Source organism: Hemitrygon akajei, chromosome 22, assembly GCF_048418815.1.
Source record: "Hemitrygon akajei chromosome 22, sHemAka1.3, whole genome shotgun sequence".
Classification (NCBI taxonomy): Eukaryota; Metazoa; Chordata; class Chondrichthyes; order Myliobatiformes; family Dasyatidae; genus Hemitrygon; species Hemitrygon akajei.
The window spans coordinates 59,446,162-59,465,716 of NC_133145.1; the positions used below are offsets into that span (position 1 = coordinate 59,446,162).

At 40.6% G+C, this 19,555-nt stretch overlaps 1 protein-coding gene across 1 annotated transcript in view; it reads right to left on the reverse strand.

The window, feature by feature from the left end:
- The window catches only part of pitpnc1a (phosphatidylinositol transfer protein cytoplasmic 1a), a 287,674-nt gene that overhangs the window by 133,741 nt on the left and 134,378 nt on the right, over positions 1-19,555 (reverse strand). The window contains exon 2 of the mRNA XM_073026386.1: positions 5,125-5,273. Coding sequence (XP_072882487.1) covers positions 5,125-5,273 — 149 coding nt within the window. The remainder of the gene's footprint in view (positions 1-5,124; positions 5,274-19,555) is intronic.

Consider the following 19,555-nt stretch of genomic DNA (forward strand, 5'->3'; position numbering starts at 1 on the left):
GATTAGCATATGAAATGTTGCACAAGCAATCCGGGTTCATTTCCACCACTGTTTTTAAAGAGTTTGTGTGTTTTCCCCATGACTGTGTGGGTTTCCTCCAGGTGCTCTGATTTCCTTACACATTCAAAAGATGGATGAGTTAACAGTTAGTAAATTATTGGCATTCTATATTAGCTCTGTAAGCATGGCAACATTTATGCCTCTAGCATATCCTCAAACTGTTTTGGTTGTTGACACAAATGATGCATTTCACTATAGGTTTTGATATATATGTGACAAATAAATCTAATATTTCCTTTCTTCTCTTTTAAATCTTATTATTGACAAGCGTGCCAACAAAAACTAGAAACAGCAGTTGAATACTGTATTACTGTAAATAACTGTTTAAACTCATTCTCAGTTTAAAAAAGGTAATGATTTCATTTGGCTAATATCCTCCTGCCAAACACTTCTATCTCCCTGCAGGTGAGCAGCAGGACAAATAGTGACTTTTCACCAGTACGTATTGCATGAGGCAATGACATTTTTGGAAATAAGATCAATATTTGGAGAACCTTTGATGTCAGCTTTCAAGCAGGGACATGAGTAGGGAAGGGAAGGAGATGTAAAGTTCATTTTCTGTATGCCCAAATATAGTCTCAGGCCAATTGTTTTGGAATAAATTTTCACTCAATGGGTGGTGCAAGTGTGGAATGAGCTGCCAGTGGAAGTGGTGGATGTGAGTTTGATTCTAACATTGGATAGGTACATGGATAGGAAGGATATGGAGGGACGGTCCAGGTGTACATATATGGGACTAAGCAGATTAATGGTTTAGCATGGACTCTATGGGCTGAAGGGCTCATTTCTGCGCTGCAGTGTTCTATGACTCTAAATTCTTTGGTTATGTGCACTCTATAGAACTGCAGCATCTCCTTTGGTGTGTGGCTGCCTCCAGGCACACAGGAATCAAGGTCTTATTGGAAACATTAGAGCAATGTTTTATTATAATGTAAAAAGCAATAAGGATATTCAAAGTTCCATTCAGGTCCTCTACATAAAAGACGTCTGGACATATTTAAAGCTTATGGTGGTACATCAGGAATACTGTTCGCGACTATGCTAAGGGCAAACACAGGAGCTTTAATTAGCCCTACCCACAGTGTGGGGCAATGCATGCATTGTTTTGTTGAGTGGGTCTCCATGGTATATGATCAATCACAATGAAGCATACTGAATCTATAATGTTTGCCAGTTGTGATCTATTAAAAGGTCAATGCATCTTTTAATTGATTGGAACACAATCTTATTTCTGACAAGAAGAAAAGCAAACTGAATCAGTTGCAATCAAGGAACTGGCATCTGGCAGTGAGTCAAGGTTTTTAAAAAATGACTTGCATCTTATGTAGGTTGGTTTTTAAAATGTTTGGAATAATCATTCAGAAATCATCTTTCTTATGCAATATTTATGTCTACATTTAACTCCAGAAGGGTGTACCAAATATAATTCTGCAACATGGCATATGTTTGCTGAAATACTATTTTTAATATGTTCTCCTACAAAATCCTACCTTGGCGCCGCACCGTGGCGTAGGAGTGACACTGGCTGAACATCAGCAAAGTACGGTGGAGATTCGTTCTCTGGCAGGTCTAACCTAGACGTGAAGGTGATGTTGCATCGGTATACTACTAGACTAGATCTAGTAGTAGGATCGTGGCTAGCTAAGTCAGGAGGTAAGCATGCCTTTGCTACTTTGCAGGTTATGCCTCTTCAGGCAAAGGCTGCACCCAACGAGGACGCCGGCAGCAGGGCATCTGATGGTGTCTGTGGCAGATGAATCCAAAAGGGTCAATGGTACAGTCACCTTGGTGGCATGCGGAGGAACCAGAGTGCTGGTCAACGGATGACATCACTAGACTAGTTAGTTGTCACTGCGGGGCAGTTTCCTTATCCGCTAAGTCTGTTACACTCCTGTGTACCCCTTAGCATCAGATTTGGAAGCTCAGAGAGACTGTGTGGTGGGGGCACAACACCGTCTGTCTTATTACTGTGCAAGGCGTGTTGGAGCAAAACTCTCAGCACAGTCAACATCAAAATCAATGGACAGCCGAAGAAAAAGAAGATTTTTAATGTTGTTATTTGCCTTGCTTCTAGTGCTGTGCATAGGTATAAAATGCATCAATTGAAAATACAATTGATCATATGAAAGAGGTATATTTAGATGTATAGTTTCATGCACCAATTATGCATTACACCAATCTTGTTTACTTAAACAAACAATATATTTCTTTGACTCAAGCAACATACACAAAATGCTGGAGGAACTCAGCAGGCCATGCAGCGCCTATGGAAAGGAGTACAGTTGACATTTCAGGCTGAGATCTTTCATCAGGACAGGGTTTGACTAATGGAGATCTCTGGATTTTTGGACATGGAGGGAATTGAGGGATGGCACTGAGATAAAAGATTGTGTACTGATCTTTTACATCAAAAATAACATCCAAGTGAATGTTGAAAAGGTGATGGGGCTGAAGAGCCTTCTACTCAAATTTCTTTATTATTCTCCACTTCAAGTTGAGTAGAATTGTTCCAAGGTTAAGAGTCAAGACTTCAAAAGGGAAGAAATACAGACTTCCCATCAAAAACCACTGCTGTAACTAGACTGCTATTGCTCAAGAATTAGACCACAAGAAATAGGAGCAAAACTATACCATCCAGACCATTGAGTCTGGTCTGCCATTCCATCATGGCTGATCCAGTAACTCTCTCAACCCCATTCTCCTGCCATCTCCCCATAACCTTTGATGGGATTCCGGGATCATGTGTAGTGTAACTCCTCTTCAGCGCCCCCCCCCCCCCCCCACTCCGAACACAGCACTACACACACACACGTAAATACATTGTTCAATTAATCACCCTTTGTTATTTGCATAATGCATTGCAGATTACCTGTAAAAGTGCGGAAATGTCATGTATCATCACGTCACCACATGATATGTGTGCGCCTCACTTAAAGTGAGAAAACAAACTAAGACCCATTCTCTTGGGCTCCTTTCTTTTTATTGCAATTGTATTTCTTTATGTTTTGAAGTTAAAAAACATAAAATGGATTTCACGATTCCACAGTTCTCCATCATTCTCTGTTGGTTCCCCAGTCTCTCCAGTGGCTTGCTCCTTATTCACCTGGCTGCCCAAGTGCCAGTCCATGACATCCACAACCTGACAGCTGTCAATCAACCATCTGCAACTTTCCAATTCTCATTCCCCACTCTTTGCAATTTCCATGCCACTAAAAGCAACACAGCAGCCTACTTCAGCTTCAAGGCCATGGCTGCAAGTAAAGTCCTGTGGGGCACCAATAACCAAAATGTTCGCTGGCGTTTTAGAGTGCACTGTATCTTTAGGCATACCATGTCACATCAGTCTTTTCTGTATAGCTTTCCTTGGTGAAGGATGATGATATCACAAGCTATTCCCAGAATTTGGAAGACTGGAATTATCATTTTTAAAAGGACTGAAATGAAAAACATCTTTATTTCGATTTAAAACTATTCCTATCAATGATTTTTGATTGAATTTATCACTTTGGGATTGTCCAAAACAATAGAAATTGCATGTCCTTCAACCTCATATATATTTACAAAATATAGCAATCAGGATTGTAGTATGTTATGCCATTTAAGAGCATAAGATATAGCAGCAGAATTAGGCTATTTGGGCCATTGAGTCTACCCCATCATTTCATCATCGTTGTTCCATTTTCCTTCTCAGCCCCAATCTCCTGCCTTCTTCCCGTATCCCTTCATATGTTGACCAGTCAAGAATCTATCAACCTCTGCCTTAAATACATGTGAAGACTTGACTTCTACATCCATCTGTGGCAACGAATTCCACAGATTCACCACTCTGGCTAAATAGGTTCCTCCTCAGCTCTGTTCTAAAAGGCTGAGGCTATGTCCTCTGGTCCTGGACTCTCCCAGCACAGGAAACGTGCTCTCCACATCCACTCTATTGAAGCCTTGCAACATTTGATAGGTTTCAATTAGGTCACCCTTCATTCTTCTGAATTCCAGTGAGTACGAGCCCAGGGCCATCAAATGCCCTTTCTATCACAAGCCCTTCAATCCTGGAATCATTTCTGTGAACCTCCTTTGAGCCTTTCCAGTGTCAGCACATCTTTTCTAAGGGGCCCAAAACTGCTCAATATACTCCAAGTGATGACTCACTGGTGCTTCATGAAACCACAACATTACATCCTTGCTTTCATACTTTAGTCCCCTTGAAATAAATGCAAACATCACATTTACCATCCTCACCACCGACTCAATCTGCAAATTAATCTTGAGGGAATCATGCATGAGGACTCCCAAGTCCCTCTGTGCTTCAGATTTTTGAATTTTTGAATAGTTTTGAATAATTTATGCTTTTGTTTCTTCTATTAAGGTGCGTGACCATACAATTCCCGACAATATATTCCACCTGCCACTTTTTTGCCCATTCTCCTAACCTAAATCGTTCTGATGTCTCCCTACTTCCTCAGAACACTCCTCCACCTACAGTCCCTATAAAAAGAATTCATCCCCTTGGAAGTTTTCATGTTTTAACATTGAATCACAGTGGATTTAATTTGGCTTTTTTTTAACACAGATCAACAGAAAAGACTCTTTTGTGTCAAAGTGAAAACAAGTTTCTACAAATTGGTCTAAATTTATTACAATTATTAAACAAAAAATAATTGATTACATAATTACTCACCCCCTTCATGTCAGTGTTTAGTAGTTGAACCTTTGGCAGCAATTACAGCCTCCCACCAGCAGTTTGTTTGTTGCATTTTCTCTCTCACGTGGCTCTAAGAAACTGAGATCGTACCCAGTGCATGTGCTGAATGGTGTTCCCATCAATTCTCAGTTCTTATATTTTAATTTCTTACAAATATGGATACAAGTACTCATTTGAAGTTCCACCCAAAATGGTTTCCATTTCATCAATAACTCAAAGGAATAGTCAGCAGTGAGATAATTGGAAGACAATATTGTAAGTATTATCAAATAAACAATACCACAGCATTATGAATTATAGAATATAAATTGATATTAATCAGAACCAGCTAACATTTTAATTCACAGTATAAAAATCTGCTTTACCTGTTCAGGTAAACTCTCTTCTCTGTATATTGGCCCTTGCCATGAATAGGATCCTCATAAGGCTCGTTCTGCACCACCTCCACTCCCTCTCCTCTGTCACTTTGCTCATGGCTGTGTTTGCTTATCATGTATAGCTGCCCAATTCTGTACTGGAAATAAAGCAAAAAAATGTTTATTCTACCCACAGAATAAGTTATATCGGGAAATGGGATAAACAGTTAGCCAATCAAACAAAACTCCAGAGGGATAAATATGCAATTTTGATTTTATCACTAACCATGAATCACCAACTATTGTCCACAGAAGACAACATCTAACAGGAATAAAGTGAGCACTAACCCAATCTGTGATTATATTGAACCTTTAATTCCAGTGAGAGAAATTCAGGAGCTTTCATTAAAGGAGGGCACAAAGGAACTGGGCCACGCACGTTACTTTTCACCCAGTGATACAGTTATAATTCCTGCTACCCACCACTTCCCTTCATTAGGTGTGATAATGTGATGATGTTAACTTCCACTCTGCATTGGTTATAGGTCAGATGTGACTTTAACACCGTAAATCAGCGAGTTGTTTTGTTTATCACTCCCCTCTTGCTGAAAGACACCTCTCTGTCCCTTTATTAGGGAAAGAGAGAGAGAGCCTGTGGTACGACAAATTGCTGGGTGAATGCTTAGCTTTTGTTGCGCTGCAGATCGTGGTCTTTCTTGGGAGCTTTGCTGGTGCTTGCTTGGTGTGTTGAGGGTGCTGATGCTTATTTGCTGAAATAAGTGGGAAAGGGGATGGTCCTTGCTTTGCTACTGCTTGTGTGTGGTGGCCAATCAATCAGGGCTGATTTTCTTTACCACTCAATCCCATTCTCCTGCCTTCGTCCTATAACCTTTGACACATGTATTCATCAAGAACCTATCAACCTCTGCTTTAAATATACCAAATGACTTGTCCATCACGGCCATCTGTGGCAATCAAATCCACAGATTCACCACCCTTTGGCTGAAGAAATTCCTTCTCATCTCTGTTCTAAAGGGATGTCCCTCTATCCTAAGGCTGTGCTCACTTGTCCTAGATTCCCCCACTATAGGAAATATCCTCTTCATATCCACTCTATTTACACCTTTCAATATTTGGTAAGTTTCAATGAGATCCTCCCTTCTACAGGCCCAGAGCCATTAAATGTTCCTCATACAGTACTGTGAAAAAGTTTTAGGCACAAGTATATTGCTGGGGTGCCTAAGAATTTCACACATTACTGTATTTGTCAACGTGGAGCAGAGAGTATGTAAATCTGGCAGAAGCAAAGAATGCTGGGAATGGGGAGCATGGAGTGCTGCAGGTAGTGTGTGGGACAGGTGACACAGAAGGAATGCTGGGTTAGGGTTGGCACAGGTGCAGACACACCAGCTCTGAGACACCAGGCAAGGTAATTTGATTACTTAGGCATCCTAACTATTAAGACCTTTGCATTGTACTGTACATTAACACTTTCATTCCCAGGATCATTCCTGTGAACCTCTTCTGGACCCTTTCTAATGCCAGTACATCCTTTCTTAATCAAGAGAAAATCTGCAGATGCAGGAAATCCAAGCAACACTCACAAAATGCTGGAGGAATTCTGCAGGCCAAGCAGCATCTATGGAAAAGAGCATAGTTGACATTTTCGGCTGAGACCCTTCATCCTTTCTTAGACACGGGCCCAAAACTACTCACATAAATAAAGTAATCATATGATTGGCCCACACATCACATTACTAACATGCCTGGTGACTAAAACCTATACTTGGACATGAAAATAACTTTGACAGGCCTGAATCAAAGTAAAATTTTAGTACTTGTTTTTATGAGAGGATGAAGTTCTCTCAGAGGTTACGTTCATACCCAATGCCTTTGAATAAAAATTAGTACACTACATGCATTTATCTTTGCATGTTTTGGTTCTTTTACTATTGATATAGTGGTCTTATTCACCTTTTACCGAAATCAGTGAGGGTTCTTTTGATAATGGTAAATAAGATGTGATTAACTTCGGAATGTGAACTGATGAGCAACGCCAAATGCTGACATGATGCCAAACAAGACCTTGGCATGCATAAGATGTGAGGCATTGCTAAGGCTGGCAAGCCAGGAACGATAACCCATGTAACAAGGCAACGAGAAGACAAATGATACAGGATGGATGTGTATAATGTCAAGAGCATTTCTCATTTACCAAGGTATTTTGTAGAAAAATGCAAAGTAATTGAAACCATTGTTCCTAGTTTTACAGAGTTCCCTTAATCTTTTCTCAGAAATCAAATGTAAACTTCTTGGTATTTTCTTTGATATACGATATTTTAAATTCTGCCAGACACTATATCATAGAGTTCTTTCATTATCCAAAAGACCTTTAGCTTACCAGTAAAGAATTTGTGCTCTGTTGTGCTTCTGCCAAGACCCTGTTGAAACAGTAAAGCCCCAAAACTCTGAAATCAAAGCTAATCTTTCATGCTAGAACTGTTTTTGTACATTTAAGAATTTCCAAGGAAAAAAAGTTGGAGATAAAAGCTTGGGTACAACAAGAATCCTCTCAGAGAAAAGGATCTGTCAGTGGAAGTAGAGGGTTTTATGATTTTGTCAATAAGGCAATAAACTTTCTCTCATCCTAAATTCACAATCACAAAATTGTCTATCCAGTTGACAGTGTTCTTGATGTAAAACCATAAAACAATGCATGAAGAAAGTGTGTAAAGACAACATTTAGACATTAACTACGTTAGCATTTTCAAATATTTCACAGGTACAACTGGAGAGGTTTTCAAGCTAAAAATACTGCATATGATTCCTAAACAATGACAGAAAACACAGAAAACCTTTTGGAAATGCTGGAAAACTATGCAAACTGGTAATATTATTTATTGTTACTACTTTCACATGTACTGAGGTAGTGAAAATTTTTCTCACAGGGTTGTGGTGCTGATAAAAGTAACACCACATCAATAGTACAGAAAATCTGCCATTCTGGCATCACCAAAATCACCAAGATGCTAGATTAATAGAGGTTTATTGCACTTGTTTTGAGAAAGTATGCAAGCAATAGTACAAAATATCAGTGATCATTTGAAAGGGGTGGATTCAATTTCTTTTTCGATTTCTTTTTCAAATTCAGCATTTAAAGGGATTGACTTACATTTTCTTGGCAAAGCTCTCATAAAGGCATTATTGATTCCAAGCTTTATAAAATGGCATTAATCACAATATGATTTATTAATAATGATAAAAATAAGCATTAATAATTTGGTTAATGGCATTATAGTAGTTAATGTTATATTTGGTCAGAAAATCCATGAACTATAAATAATGAAAAACTCATGTCAAGGCAAGTAAGTATTGTTTTATAATTAATAAAACAATTTTTAAAACCATTCTTCCTCACCTACCATGCAATTAGCTAACCTGCAAATATTTATTTTTTGGTGTATGATAGGAGGTAAACTGTAATGATAGAAAAGACTATAAATTGCAATATAATAGTCAATTATTCTTTTCTTTTCATCCTTGTAACTCCGTCAAAAATACTTTGAAAATTTTCTCAGTGGAGTGACGTTTGTGAATCCAAGGTTTATGAGGCAGATGCTGATTTACAGTCATGATATAAAAAGAATTTCTACAGGTTTGTAAACATTGCATCTGGAAGAAGTCACTGGCTTTCCTTTGTAATGGTCTTTCTGCCATTATTCATCCTATCCTAGGCAAGAGGGCAAGTCAGAATGCTAAATTTTAGACTTCCATCAGTGTCACTGTGTGATCAGATAGAATTTTTTTTCCCTTTAGAAATTCAGCAGGAATAGGCTCTACCAGCCTTTCAATTCATACTGTCCAGCAACCCACCTATTCAACACCAGTCTAATCATAGGACATAGTACACTGAGCAATTAACCTTCTAACTGTTAAGTCTTAGGACTATGGGAGGAAACTGGACCACCCGGAGGCAAACTACACAGTCATAGGGAGAATGTAGAAACTTCTTACTGACGGTTCTAGAATTGAACTTCAAACTCCAAAGCCCTAAGCTGCAATAGCATCGTGCTAACTGCACCATGGCACCACAATGATTTCCAGTTTCTCTTTAATGTCTTGTTCATGTTATTAAACCTTTCAATTTTGTTGGAGGGGTTGACAGAGTTGATGTAGGGATGATCCTACAGTTGGCTATGGTGTCTAAAAATCAGGGGTTACTGCCTCAAAATAAGGGAAAAGCCACCCAGAGCTGAAATAGAACACATTTCTTTTCCCCTAGAGAGCAGTGAATCTTTGGAAATTGCTGAGTATATTCAAAACAAATATCATAGATTCATATTAAAGGGATCAAGGGATTTGGAATTAATACAGAAAAGTGATACTGAGGTGAAAGATTAGCTGTAATCTTAATGAATTGGGAAGTAGACACAAAGGATTGAATGGCCTTATCATGCTCTTATTTCTAATGTTCTAATTATGCTTCTTTATAAGCTACTATAAAAATCACATGTATTCATTGCTTCTGGGTTAAAAGGTCACAGTTAATACACAATTACTAAATTATAATATTCCTGCTGGATGTGTGTCTATAAAGTCCAATAATGTTAAAGGACAGAGACAGGTTATTCATTCTATCATTCCTGCTGTCATCCATTTTCTAACATCACCTGGTCTAATGTCTTCAAATCCCTTTCATGTTATTTTCTAAGATAACTGTTGACCAATAAGAGTTGTGTAAAGTGGAACATGGGATATTGAAAGAGTTGTATACAAATAATTTGGAAGAACTCCATGCAGAGCAGTTGGGTACAGGAAATATAAAATCAGTGGTAGAAAAATTGATAATTAGAATTTATTTAAAATAATGAGAAATTGGGAAGTGTTGGCATTCAGAAGAACCTGGGCGCCCTTGCATATGAATTGCTGAAAGTCAATGTGTAGGGAGAGAATTAGGAAGAGAATTGGTATTTATTGAAGTGGATGTCTTGCTCCAAGTATGTTGAGTCCTGGTGAGATGACGTGTGTTCAGGTCTCAACTCCACACTGAAGGAATCATGTACTTGCAATAGAGGGAGTGCAACAAATGCTCAACAAATTGATTCCAGGGATGGGAAAAGTAACTAATGAAGGGAGAATGAACAGACATGGCCTAAACTTTCTTTGGTTTAGAAGAATGAGAGATGACTCTTGTTTTGACAAGGATTAATCAAGCAGGAATAATGCCTCTGCTGACTGACAACATACACTGAAGTAAGCAATGGCCATTCACTGAAATTTCTTCACCAGAAATAGAGAATTATTGAATTCACTATCAAGATGGGAAACAAGGTGAAGGGAAGTGGCACTGAGGTAAATGATGACCCACAATTTTATTGACCGATAGAGCAAGATGGTAGGACCAACTGAACAATTCCTGCTTCTGGTTCTATGTTTAGTGATGATAGTTTTGCTAATTTGCCTGACACCAACAGAAGACCTCATCAGTGGATACAATATGACAAGGTTGCAGAATGTAACCTCCTGAAATATAGCTCCAGGAAAGGAAGCAACAAGACCATCGCAGAATACTGTGAAAAAGAACTTATTCATTTTAAATGATAAATATTTAATATGATTTGGAAGCGTGGGGGGGTGGGGAGGGAAGATGGGACAGTGTACAATGCCAAGAAAATCACATTAGATGAAGTATGTGGCAGAGATTTGCTAAAGAAATTGTATCAGATAATTGTCTATGGTCTTGATCATTTCAGTGTGAATAATTCATAAAGAACAATAGAATATCAATTTACTTCCTTTTACTATCCAGCTTCAAAAGGGGAAGCAGAAAGGTCAGCTCACACAAAATGGAGACATTAAATAAAACAAATTATTGCAGATTAATCAAATAACAGCATGAAATATCCATGTTTTCCCTTAGCTGCAAAACTATGCTGTATTTCAGAATAAGATTTACTCCCTGTGAAATATAAATAAAAAACTTCGAAAAAATGAAGAGAGGACTTTAGGTTAGTGAAAGTAAACAGAAATAATCTCATGCTGTCACAAGGAGTGTGTGTAAACCCCATACATACAGACAGTTGCCAAGGTCAGGACTGAACCCAGGTCTCTGTGAGGTAGTAATCTACTACCTGCGCTGTTATGTTGCCACAGGTTATTGTTCAATTTTAAAGGTCTCCTCAAGACCTAGTTTTTAAAAAATTCCTTTGAAGTTGTATTTTTTATATTTCTCTTGAGTAGCAATTTCTACATTTAAAAGAACTTCACAATTTTTTTGCAATTTTAGACCAAAAATTATGTCATATGAGGAATTATGAATATCTGTGGATGGGTGCCATGGAAACACAATGTTAGAGTGCAGAACTGTGGTTTACTGAGACTGTGCATATACAAGCCTTCTCTTGTCATTCCCTTATAGTTTAAAATGATTATAAGACTGTTTGAAAACAGAAAATACTAGATATGCTTTAAGGTAACACACATAAAATTCTGGAGGAACTCAGCAAGATAGGCAGCATCTATGAAAATGAATAAACAGCTGACACTTTGGGCCAAGACACTTCTTTAAAGTGTTTGGAGTAAAGCATGGGGGGGGGGGTGGGGGCACGGGGATGTCAAGGTTGTACTTTTTTTTACACACATAGCGTGGTTGGTGTATGTAACGTGGTGTCAGGAATGGTAGTAGAAGCGATACATTAGGGGCATTAAGAGACTCTTAGATAGGCACATGGAGGAAAGCAAACTGGAGGGCAATGTGGGAGGGAAGATTGTTTGACTGATTTTAGGTATGCTAGATTGATCTCAGAGTATGTTAAAAGGTTGGCATAATGTGGTGGCTCAAATGCCTGTACTATTCTATGCTCTACATCCAAAGAAATATTTGGTCAGCTGGAAAAGGCATGTCCTGTCAGTCATTTAACATTCTATGCACTTTGGTGGTTGTTTTAGCAGCAGTGAGTCCTGAGAGGCCTATTCACATTTCCCAGAGTCAACAGAGTACAGTATTAAAGAGAGCTAAACAGACGCAATCAGAACCTGGCCAGGAAGTGCCACCTCAGTGCTGCAGGAGTGCTTTGAAAGCATGTTCTAGAGTATATTCAGGGAGGCGGCTACCTCTGATCATCACATCAACATTGATGACTGTACAGGTTGGTTACCGTGATTAAACACCACACTGCTAGGGCAAACTGTCATGCACTGCTTCGGGATCAGGACGTTGCCTCAGACAATTGACTCTAAGGTCAGCAAGGAAATGCATTCTTCCATGCTATCAGGAAGGCTAAGTGTGGTAACGCACAGAAAATCCACAGACACTTCTGTAACATCAGGGACATGCGCTGCATGTGGCGGGGTATACAAATCATATCCAATTACAAGTCCACCCTGCATGACAATGACAGCAATGCCCCCCTTCCTGATAGGCTGAATGCTTTCTATGAATGAGTTGACCAATTGAATGATAGGACATTGAGGAAAGCCCCCCCCCCCCCCACCTCTTCCTGAAGAACAGGCACCCCGTTCGGCTGCAGCCAAGGTGAGGAGTACCCTAGTCAGGGTAAACCTACACAAAGCTGCAAGACCAGACAACGTAGCTGGTCAGGTACTGAAGGACTGTGTGACCAGGCTAAGTGAGATCTTAACCGACATCTTTAATATTTTTCTGAAACTTGTAGGCTTCAAGGCAGCTACCATCACTCTAGTGCTCAGTTGGCATTGACTTAACAACCATGAAGTGCATGGAGCACCTGGTCATGGATCATATACAATGCCACCTTCCAGCTACATTGGACCCTTTCTAGTTGGCCTACTACTCAAACTGATCCACTGACGATGCCACAGCCTCAGCCTGCCACTCTGTCCTGTCCCACCTGGAAAACCATGTCTTGTATGCCAGGATGTTGTTTATCCACTAGCTCAGTGTTTAATGCAATCATCCCTCAGAGGTAAACTGTCTTTACTGGGACTCAATACCCCTCTCTGTAACCTGATCTTGGACTTGTTGATTGAAATTCCCCAGTCAGGCTGAATCGGCAACAATATCTCAAGCTCCATCACGCTGAGCACCGATGTCCCCCAGGTTGTGTGGTCAGGCTGCTGCTGACACATGACTGCACTGCCAGATCCAGTTCAAACTGCATCATCAAGTTCACTGATGATACAATGGTGTTTGGGCTCATCAGCAACGATGATGAGCTGACGTGCAGTGAGGGGGTAAAGAGGCTTATCAAGTGGTGCGAGAATAACAACCTGAGTCTCAACATGGACAAGATAAAATAAATGATTGTGGACTCAGAAAGACACAGGTCGACCACTCTCCATTGCAAATCAATAGCTCAGCTGTGGAGAGAGTGAAGAGCACTAAGTTCCTTATTGCACACAAAACAGACAATCTAACCTGGATCTACACAACTCCTCACTAGTCAAGAAAACACAGCAGTGTCTACACCTTCTGAGGAGGCTGAGGCATGCAAGGCTCCCCACCCTCATTATAACAACTTTCTACAGGACCACCATCAAAAGTGTCCTGCCTTGGCTGCATCATAGCGTGGCATAGAAGCTGCAAAGCATTGGACTGCAGAGGATAGTAAAAGCCACCGAGAGGGTCATCGGAGTTTCCTTCCCCTCTATTTGTGACATTTACCAGGGGCATTGCAGGTATAGGGCCCAAAGCATTGTTGAGGATCCCTACCACCTACCCCAGAATCTCTTTGACCTGCTACCGTCAGGAAGAAGGTAAGAAATATCAGAACTAAGTAACAGTTTCTTCCCCTCAGGCTGCCACAACTGAGGTCTCATCACGAGGACAGTGAGCTGTTTATTGTACTGTTTACTTGTGCTGCACTTTACTACATGTATTTTGAATTATATTTGATTAACTTATTTACAGTATAATATTTTTGGTTTATGTGCTGTGTGGGTGCACCGTGATCTGGAGGAAGGTTGTTTCATTTCATTGTCAAATTAACAGCTCAGTCTGTGTCCACAAGTAAAGAGCTCATGGTATTGGAGGAAGGCTGCTAACAAAGACTGAAAATTCTTCCCACACAGAAAACAAAGTTGGAATAAATGGATCTTTTTTTCTCCCGGATTAGATGGATATAACTGGTTGAGACTAGTTTGTCTCTCAGTTATTTACTATTTATATTAAAACCTGAAAGAAGGAGACAAAATGTAATGTACTGCAGTTTGTCAAAGGCAGGGAAGTGGGTAAAAGAGCAAGTTACAATGAGAATGTTGTGACTCTACAATGGGAATGAATGGGTGAAAACTTTGCAAATGGAATTTGTTGTTGGAAAGTGTGATGTCATGGATTTCAGTACGAGGAATCAAAAGGGCAGATTATTATCTAAATGGAAAAAGATCGCTGATCATTGAAGTATGGAGAGATCTTGGTGTTCATGTACATGAATCACAAGAAGTTAGTAGGCCAATGGAGAAAAATGAAAATAGGCCAGAAGGCATTTTAACCTTTATTGCAAAGATAAATATGAAGTTTTGTTACAATTGTATGGGTATTTCTGAGGCCACCCCTGGAATATTGCACACTCAGATTTGGTCTCCTTATTTAAGAAAGGATATAGTAACATTGGAGGCAGAGTTTCACCAGATCAACTTCTGGGATGAAAGGATTGTCATTTCAAAACAGGCTAAATAGGTGGTGTGATGTATTCTTTGCAGTTTAGAAGACTTCATGATTTTATTGAAATGTACAAGATCCTAAGGAGGCTGATGCACCATCAATAACTCTAGGAGACCGGAAGTGAACGATAGGCTTTTATTAACAGCGAAAAAGGGAGCATGACCATGTTGAAGACTGAGGGGGGAGCAGTGCCCCAATCGCCTTTATACAGGGGTCTGTGGGAGGAGCCACAGGAGCAGTCAGCAGAGGGGTGTGACAGACAGGTATACATAGTTTACCACAGAGGCATAGCAAGATACAGTAGATGTTGTGTTTTTCTTCACAAGTGTGGCAGTTGTAAATAAAGAACAGAATATTAAGAGGATAGTCATTTAAAACTGAAATACATGACAACAGACCCAAACAGTTCCCCTCCACCACCACTCTCCTCCGTCTGGCAGAACTGGTCCTCAGTCCTAATAATTTCTCCTTCAGCCTCTCCCACTTACTCCACACCAAAAATGTAGCTATGTGCACTTGCATGGGTCCCAGCTATGCCTGCCTTTTTGTCAGCTACGTGGAACAGTCCATGTTCCAAGCCTACGCCGGTATCGCTCCCCAGTTCTTCCTACGCTATATTGGTGCTGCTTCCTGCACTCATGCTGAGCTCATTGACTTCAACAACTTTACCTTCAACTTCCAGCCTGCCCTCAAATTTATCTGGTCCATTTCCAAAACCTTCCTCCACTTTCTTGATCTCCCTGTTTCTATCTCTGGAGACAGTCTACCTACTGATATCTTCTATAAACCCACTGATTCTCACAACTATCTGGATGATACCTCTTCCCACCCTGTCACTTGTAAAAAATGTCATTCCCTTTTCTCAGTTCCTCCGTCTCCGCCACATCTGCTCTCAGAATGGGGTTTTTCATTCCAGAACCAATGAGATGTCCTCCTTCTTCAATGAAAGGGGCTTCCCCTCCTCCATCATCAATGCTGCCCTCACCAATGTCCCTTTCATTTTGTGCACATCTGCCTCACACCATCCTCCCACTACCCCACCAGTGATAGGGTTCCTCTCGTCCACCCCTACCATTCCACCAGCAACCACGTCCAGCACATAATTCTCCGTACCTTCCACCATCTCCAACGGTATCCCACTACCAAGCATATCTTTCCTCTTCTCCCCCCCACCCCCCCCCACTTACCACAGGGATCGCTCCCTACGTGACTCCCTTGTCCACTTGTCTCTCCCCACTGATCTTCTTCGTGGTACTTACCCTTGCAAGCAGAACAAGTGGCACACTTACCTCTACCTCCTCCCACACTACCAATCAGGGCCCCAAACAGTCCTTCCAGATTTGATGACACTTTGTCGAGCACCAGCAAAAGCAGGATCTCCTGGTAGCCACTCATTTCAATTCTAATTCCCATTACCATTCCAACATGTCAGTCCATGGCTTCCTCTACTGCCTCCATGAGGCCACTCAGGTTGGAAGAGCAATACCTTATATTCCGTCTAGGTAGCCTCCAACCTGATAGCATAAACATTGATTTCTTAAACTGCCAGTAGTTGCCCTTCATCATTCTCCATTCCTGTTCCCCTCTCTCACCTTATCTCCTTAGCTGCCCAATACCTCCCTCTGATGCTCCACCCCCTTCCCTTCCTTCCACGGTCTTCTATCCTCTCCTATCAAAATACCCCTCCTCCAGTCCTTTATCTCTTTCACCAATCAACTTCCCAGCTCTTTATTTCACCCCTCCCCCTCCCCGGTTTCTCCTACCAATTGCCACCTTCTACTTCTTCTTCCCTCCCCACCATCTTCTCACTCTGAATTTTCCCCTTCCTTTCCAGTCCTGAAGAAGGATCTCAGCCTGAAATGTCGACTGTTCACTCTTTTCCATAGATGCTGCCTGGCCTCCTGAGTTCCTCCTGCATTTTGCGTGTGTTGCTTTGATCTCCAGCATTGCAGATTTTCTCATCTTTGAAATACATAGATTTTTTTTCCTCACCCACACCCCAGAGAATTGTGGAAGTCAGATAATTATAAATATTGGAAGATCAGGAACTTGCCTTACACTCAATGAAGGTCATGAAATCACCCAACAAAGAGGTCATTAATAGTTCAACTTGTTTCTCTGCCTCATTCAAAAAAGAAATGACTCAATTTGTACCAGGTACAACATGCAAAAATAGAATGACATATTAGATCCTTCAAAATTGCAGAGTAAAATAGAGAAAACTAAACTACTTGGAACTTTAATGCATTTATTATAAACTGCAATTAGAGATTTCACTGTCAGCTGCAAGATGAAATGAATTTAATATTACACATCAACAGCTGCAATTCATCCAGTTTATTTTTTGAACATGCCATTTATATACAGAGAAAAAGCATTCAATCTTTCCATGAGGATTTACAGTTGGTTACCTTAAGGTAAAATGCTTTACAAAATGGACATTTTGCTATTTTTAAACAGTAATTGTCTTTTAATTTCCCTTAGTTTCCTTGCACCAATGCAAATGCTACCTGGTTGTAGTTAGGGTCCATTTTATAGAGGGTCTATTTTCACTTCTGCACTGTTATCTCTATTGTCTCCTAAGAATTAATCCCTTTTATCTGCCATTTCTCATCTGTATACTGTTCTTTGCTGACATCATCAGCATATTCAATACTAGGTTTCAAATCTGCTCTATTTCACCGCACAGAATCTTAACCCAAAAGGTCAACAATTCCATTTTCCACCTCACAGATCCTCACCCACCCATGGAGTTTCTACAGCAGTTTGTTCTCTCTTCACCACTCCCTGACTTTGATGGTCTTCTCACACAACTGTGGGAGCTTGCACAGGAAGAGCTTTTGTGCAGGTTTCCTTGTGCTGGCTTAGTCTGCTCAGCACAATGTCTTGGGCTTTTTGAACATTGATTTCTCTAACTTCTGGTTATTTCTTTCCCACCCCTGCTCTCTTTTTCCATTCCACATTCTGGCTCCCCTCTCACCGCTTCTCTTCTCCTCACCTGCCAATCACTACCCACTAGTGCACCTCCTTCTTCCTTTCTCCCATGGTCTATTGTCCCCTTCAATCAGATTCCTTCTTCTTCAGCCCTTTACCCTCTCCTTCTATCACCTCCCAGCTTCTCACTTCATCCCCCTTCCCCACTTACCTTCTTTGCCCCTCATCTGGCTCCACCTATCACCTGCTACCAACCTAAATTCCTTCACTTCCCCCACCTTTCTATTCTGGCTTTTTCCTTTCCAGTCCTGATGGAGAGTCTCTGCCTGAAACTGACTGTTTATTGCCCTCCATAGATGTTGCCTGACCCAATGAGTTCCTTCAGCATTTTGTGTGTGTTACTCTGGATTTCCGACATCTGCAGAAACTCTTGTGTAATGTTGCCAGATAGGAGCTTCACAGAAACCCAGTGCAGGCATACTACTGTTCTAATATGGCTTTTCAAGCATGTTTCAGTTTCTAGGTCATTATCTTTTAATACACATTTTTAAGAACATCAAACTCAACCACTGTTGTGGTATCACTGGCAGGATTTCCAGGTAATTTCAGTATGAGGATTTATAAAGTCAAGGGCTCATACTGCAGAGAGACAAGCAATTCCACCTCCCCTCCCCCATCAAGTATTCATTTGTTTCGTTTTCCCCATATTTCCATGAACCATCCAGATTCTATCAGTCATCTGTACAAAAGGCGTCATTTACAGTGGCCAATTTGCATATCTATCTGTATGTCTTGAGGACATGGAGGAAATTGGTGCACCTGGAGGAAACTCATGCAGTGGTACAGAGCAAAATCTACACAGACACCAAAGGAGACCTTGACTGAAGCTGGATCTACAGAACTGTGAGGTAGTAGCTCTACCAGTTGCATTATTTTGCTGCCTGTTTAGTCAATACCATGGTGCAAAGAACGTAGTTACACCAGTGAAAGTGTTGCTTTCTGCCTGGACATTAAACCAACATACCATCGGCTCTCTTAGACTAATGTAAAATTCTCTGTTTTGAAGGAACACTGAGGTGTTGCCAATATTTATTGCAGCACAATAGCATAGCAGCCAGCACAAAGCTTTATAATGCCAGCGATTGGGGCTTAATTCCTGCAGCTGCTGATACAGACTATGTATGTTCTCCCCATCACTTCACAGGTTTCTTCTGGATGCACTGATTTCCTCCCACATTCCAAAAAATGTATGGGTTAGTAAGTTGTGGGCATACCATGTTGGCACTGGAAGCATAGTGGCACTTATGAGCTGCCCCCAACATATCCTTCGACTGTGTTGGTTTTTTACACAAACGACATGTCTCACTGTATGTTTCAATGTACACAGAGCATAGAACAGTACAGCACAAAAACAGGTGCTTTGGCTCACAATGATGTGCAAATCCAATTAAATTAATAATCAAATGGGCGACGTAACTAATTCCCTCTGCCTGCATAATTTTCCTCACATTCATGTGCCTATCAAAACATCTCATCTCTAATGTTTCTGTCTCAACCATCGCTTCAGACAGCATATTCCAGGCACCGACCACTCTCTGCGTAAATAATTTCCCCTCACCTTAAATGCATGCCCTCTGGTTTTAGTCATTTTAGCCCTGGGAGAAATATACTGTCTATATACTCCATCTATGCCTCTCATAATCTTATAAACCACTATCAGATCTCCCAGCCTCCACCCAAGTTTGTCCAACCTCTCATTATAGCACATGCCTCCTAATCCAGACTACATCTGGGAAACCTCTTCGGCACCCTCTCCAAAGCCTCAATATCCTCCCTATAATGGGGTTACCAGAAACTGTGTGCAGT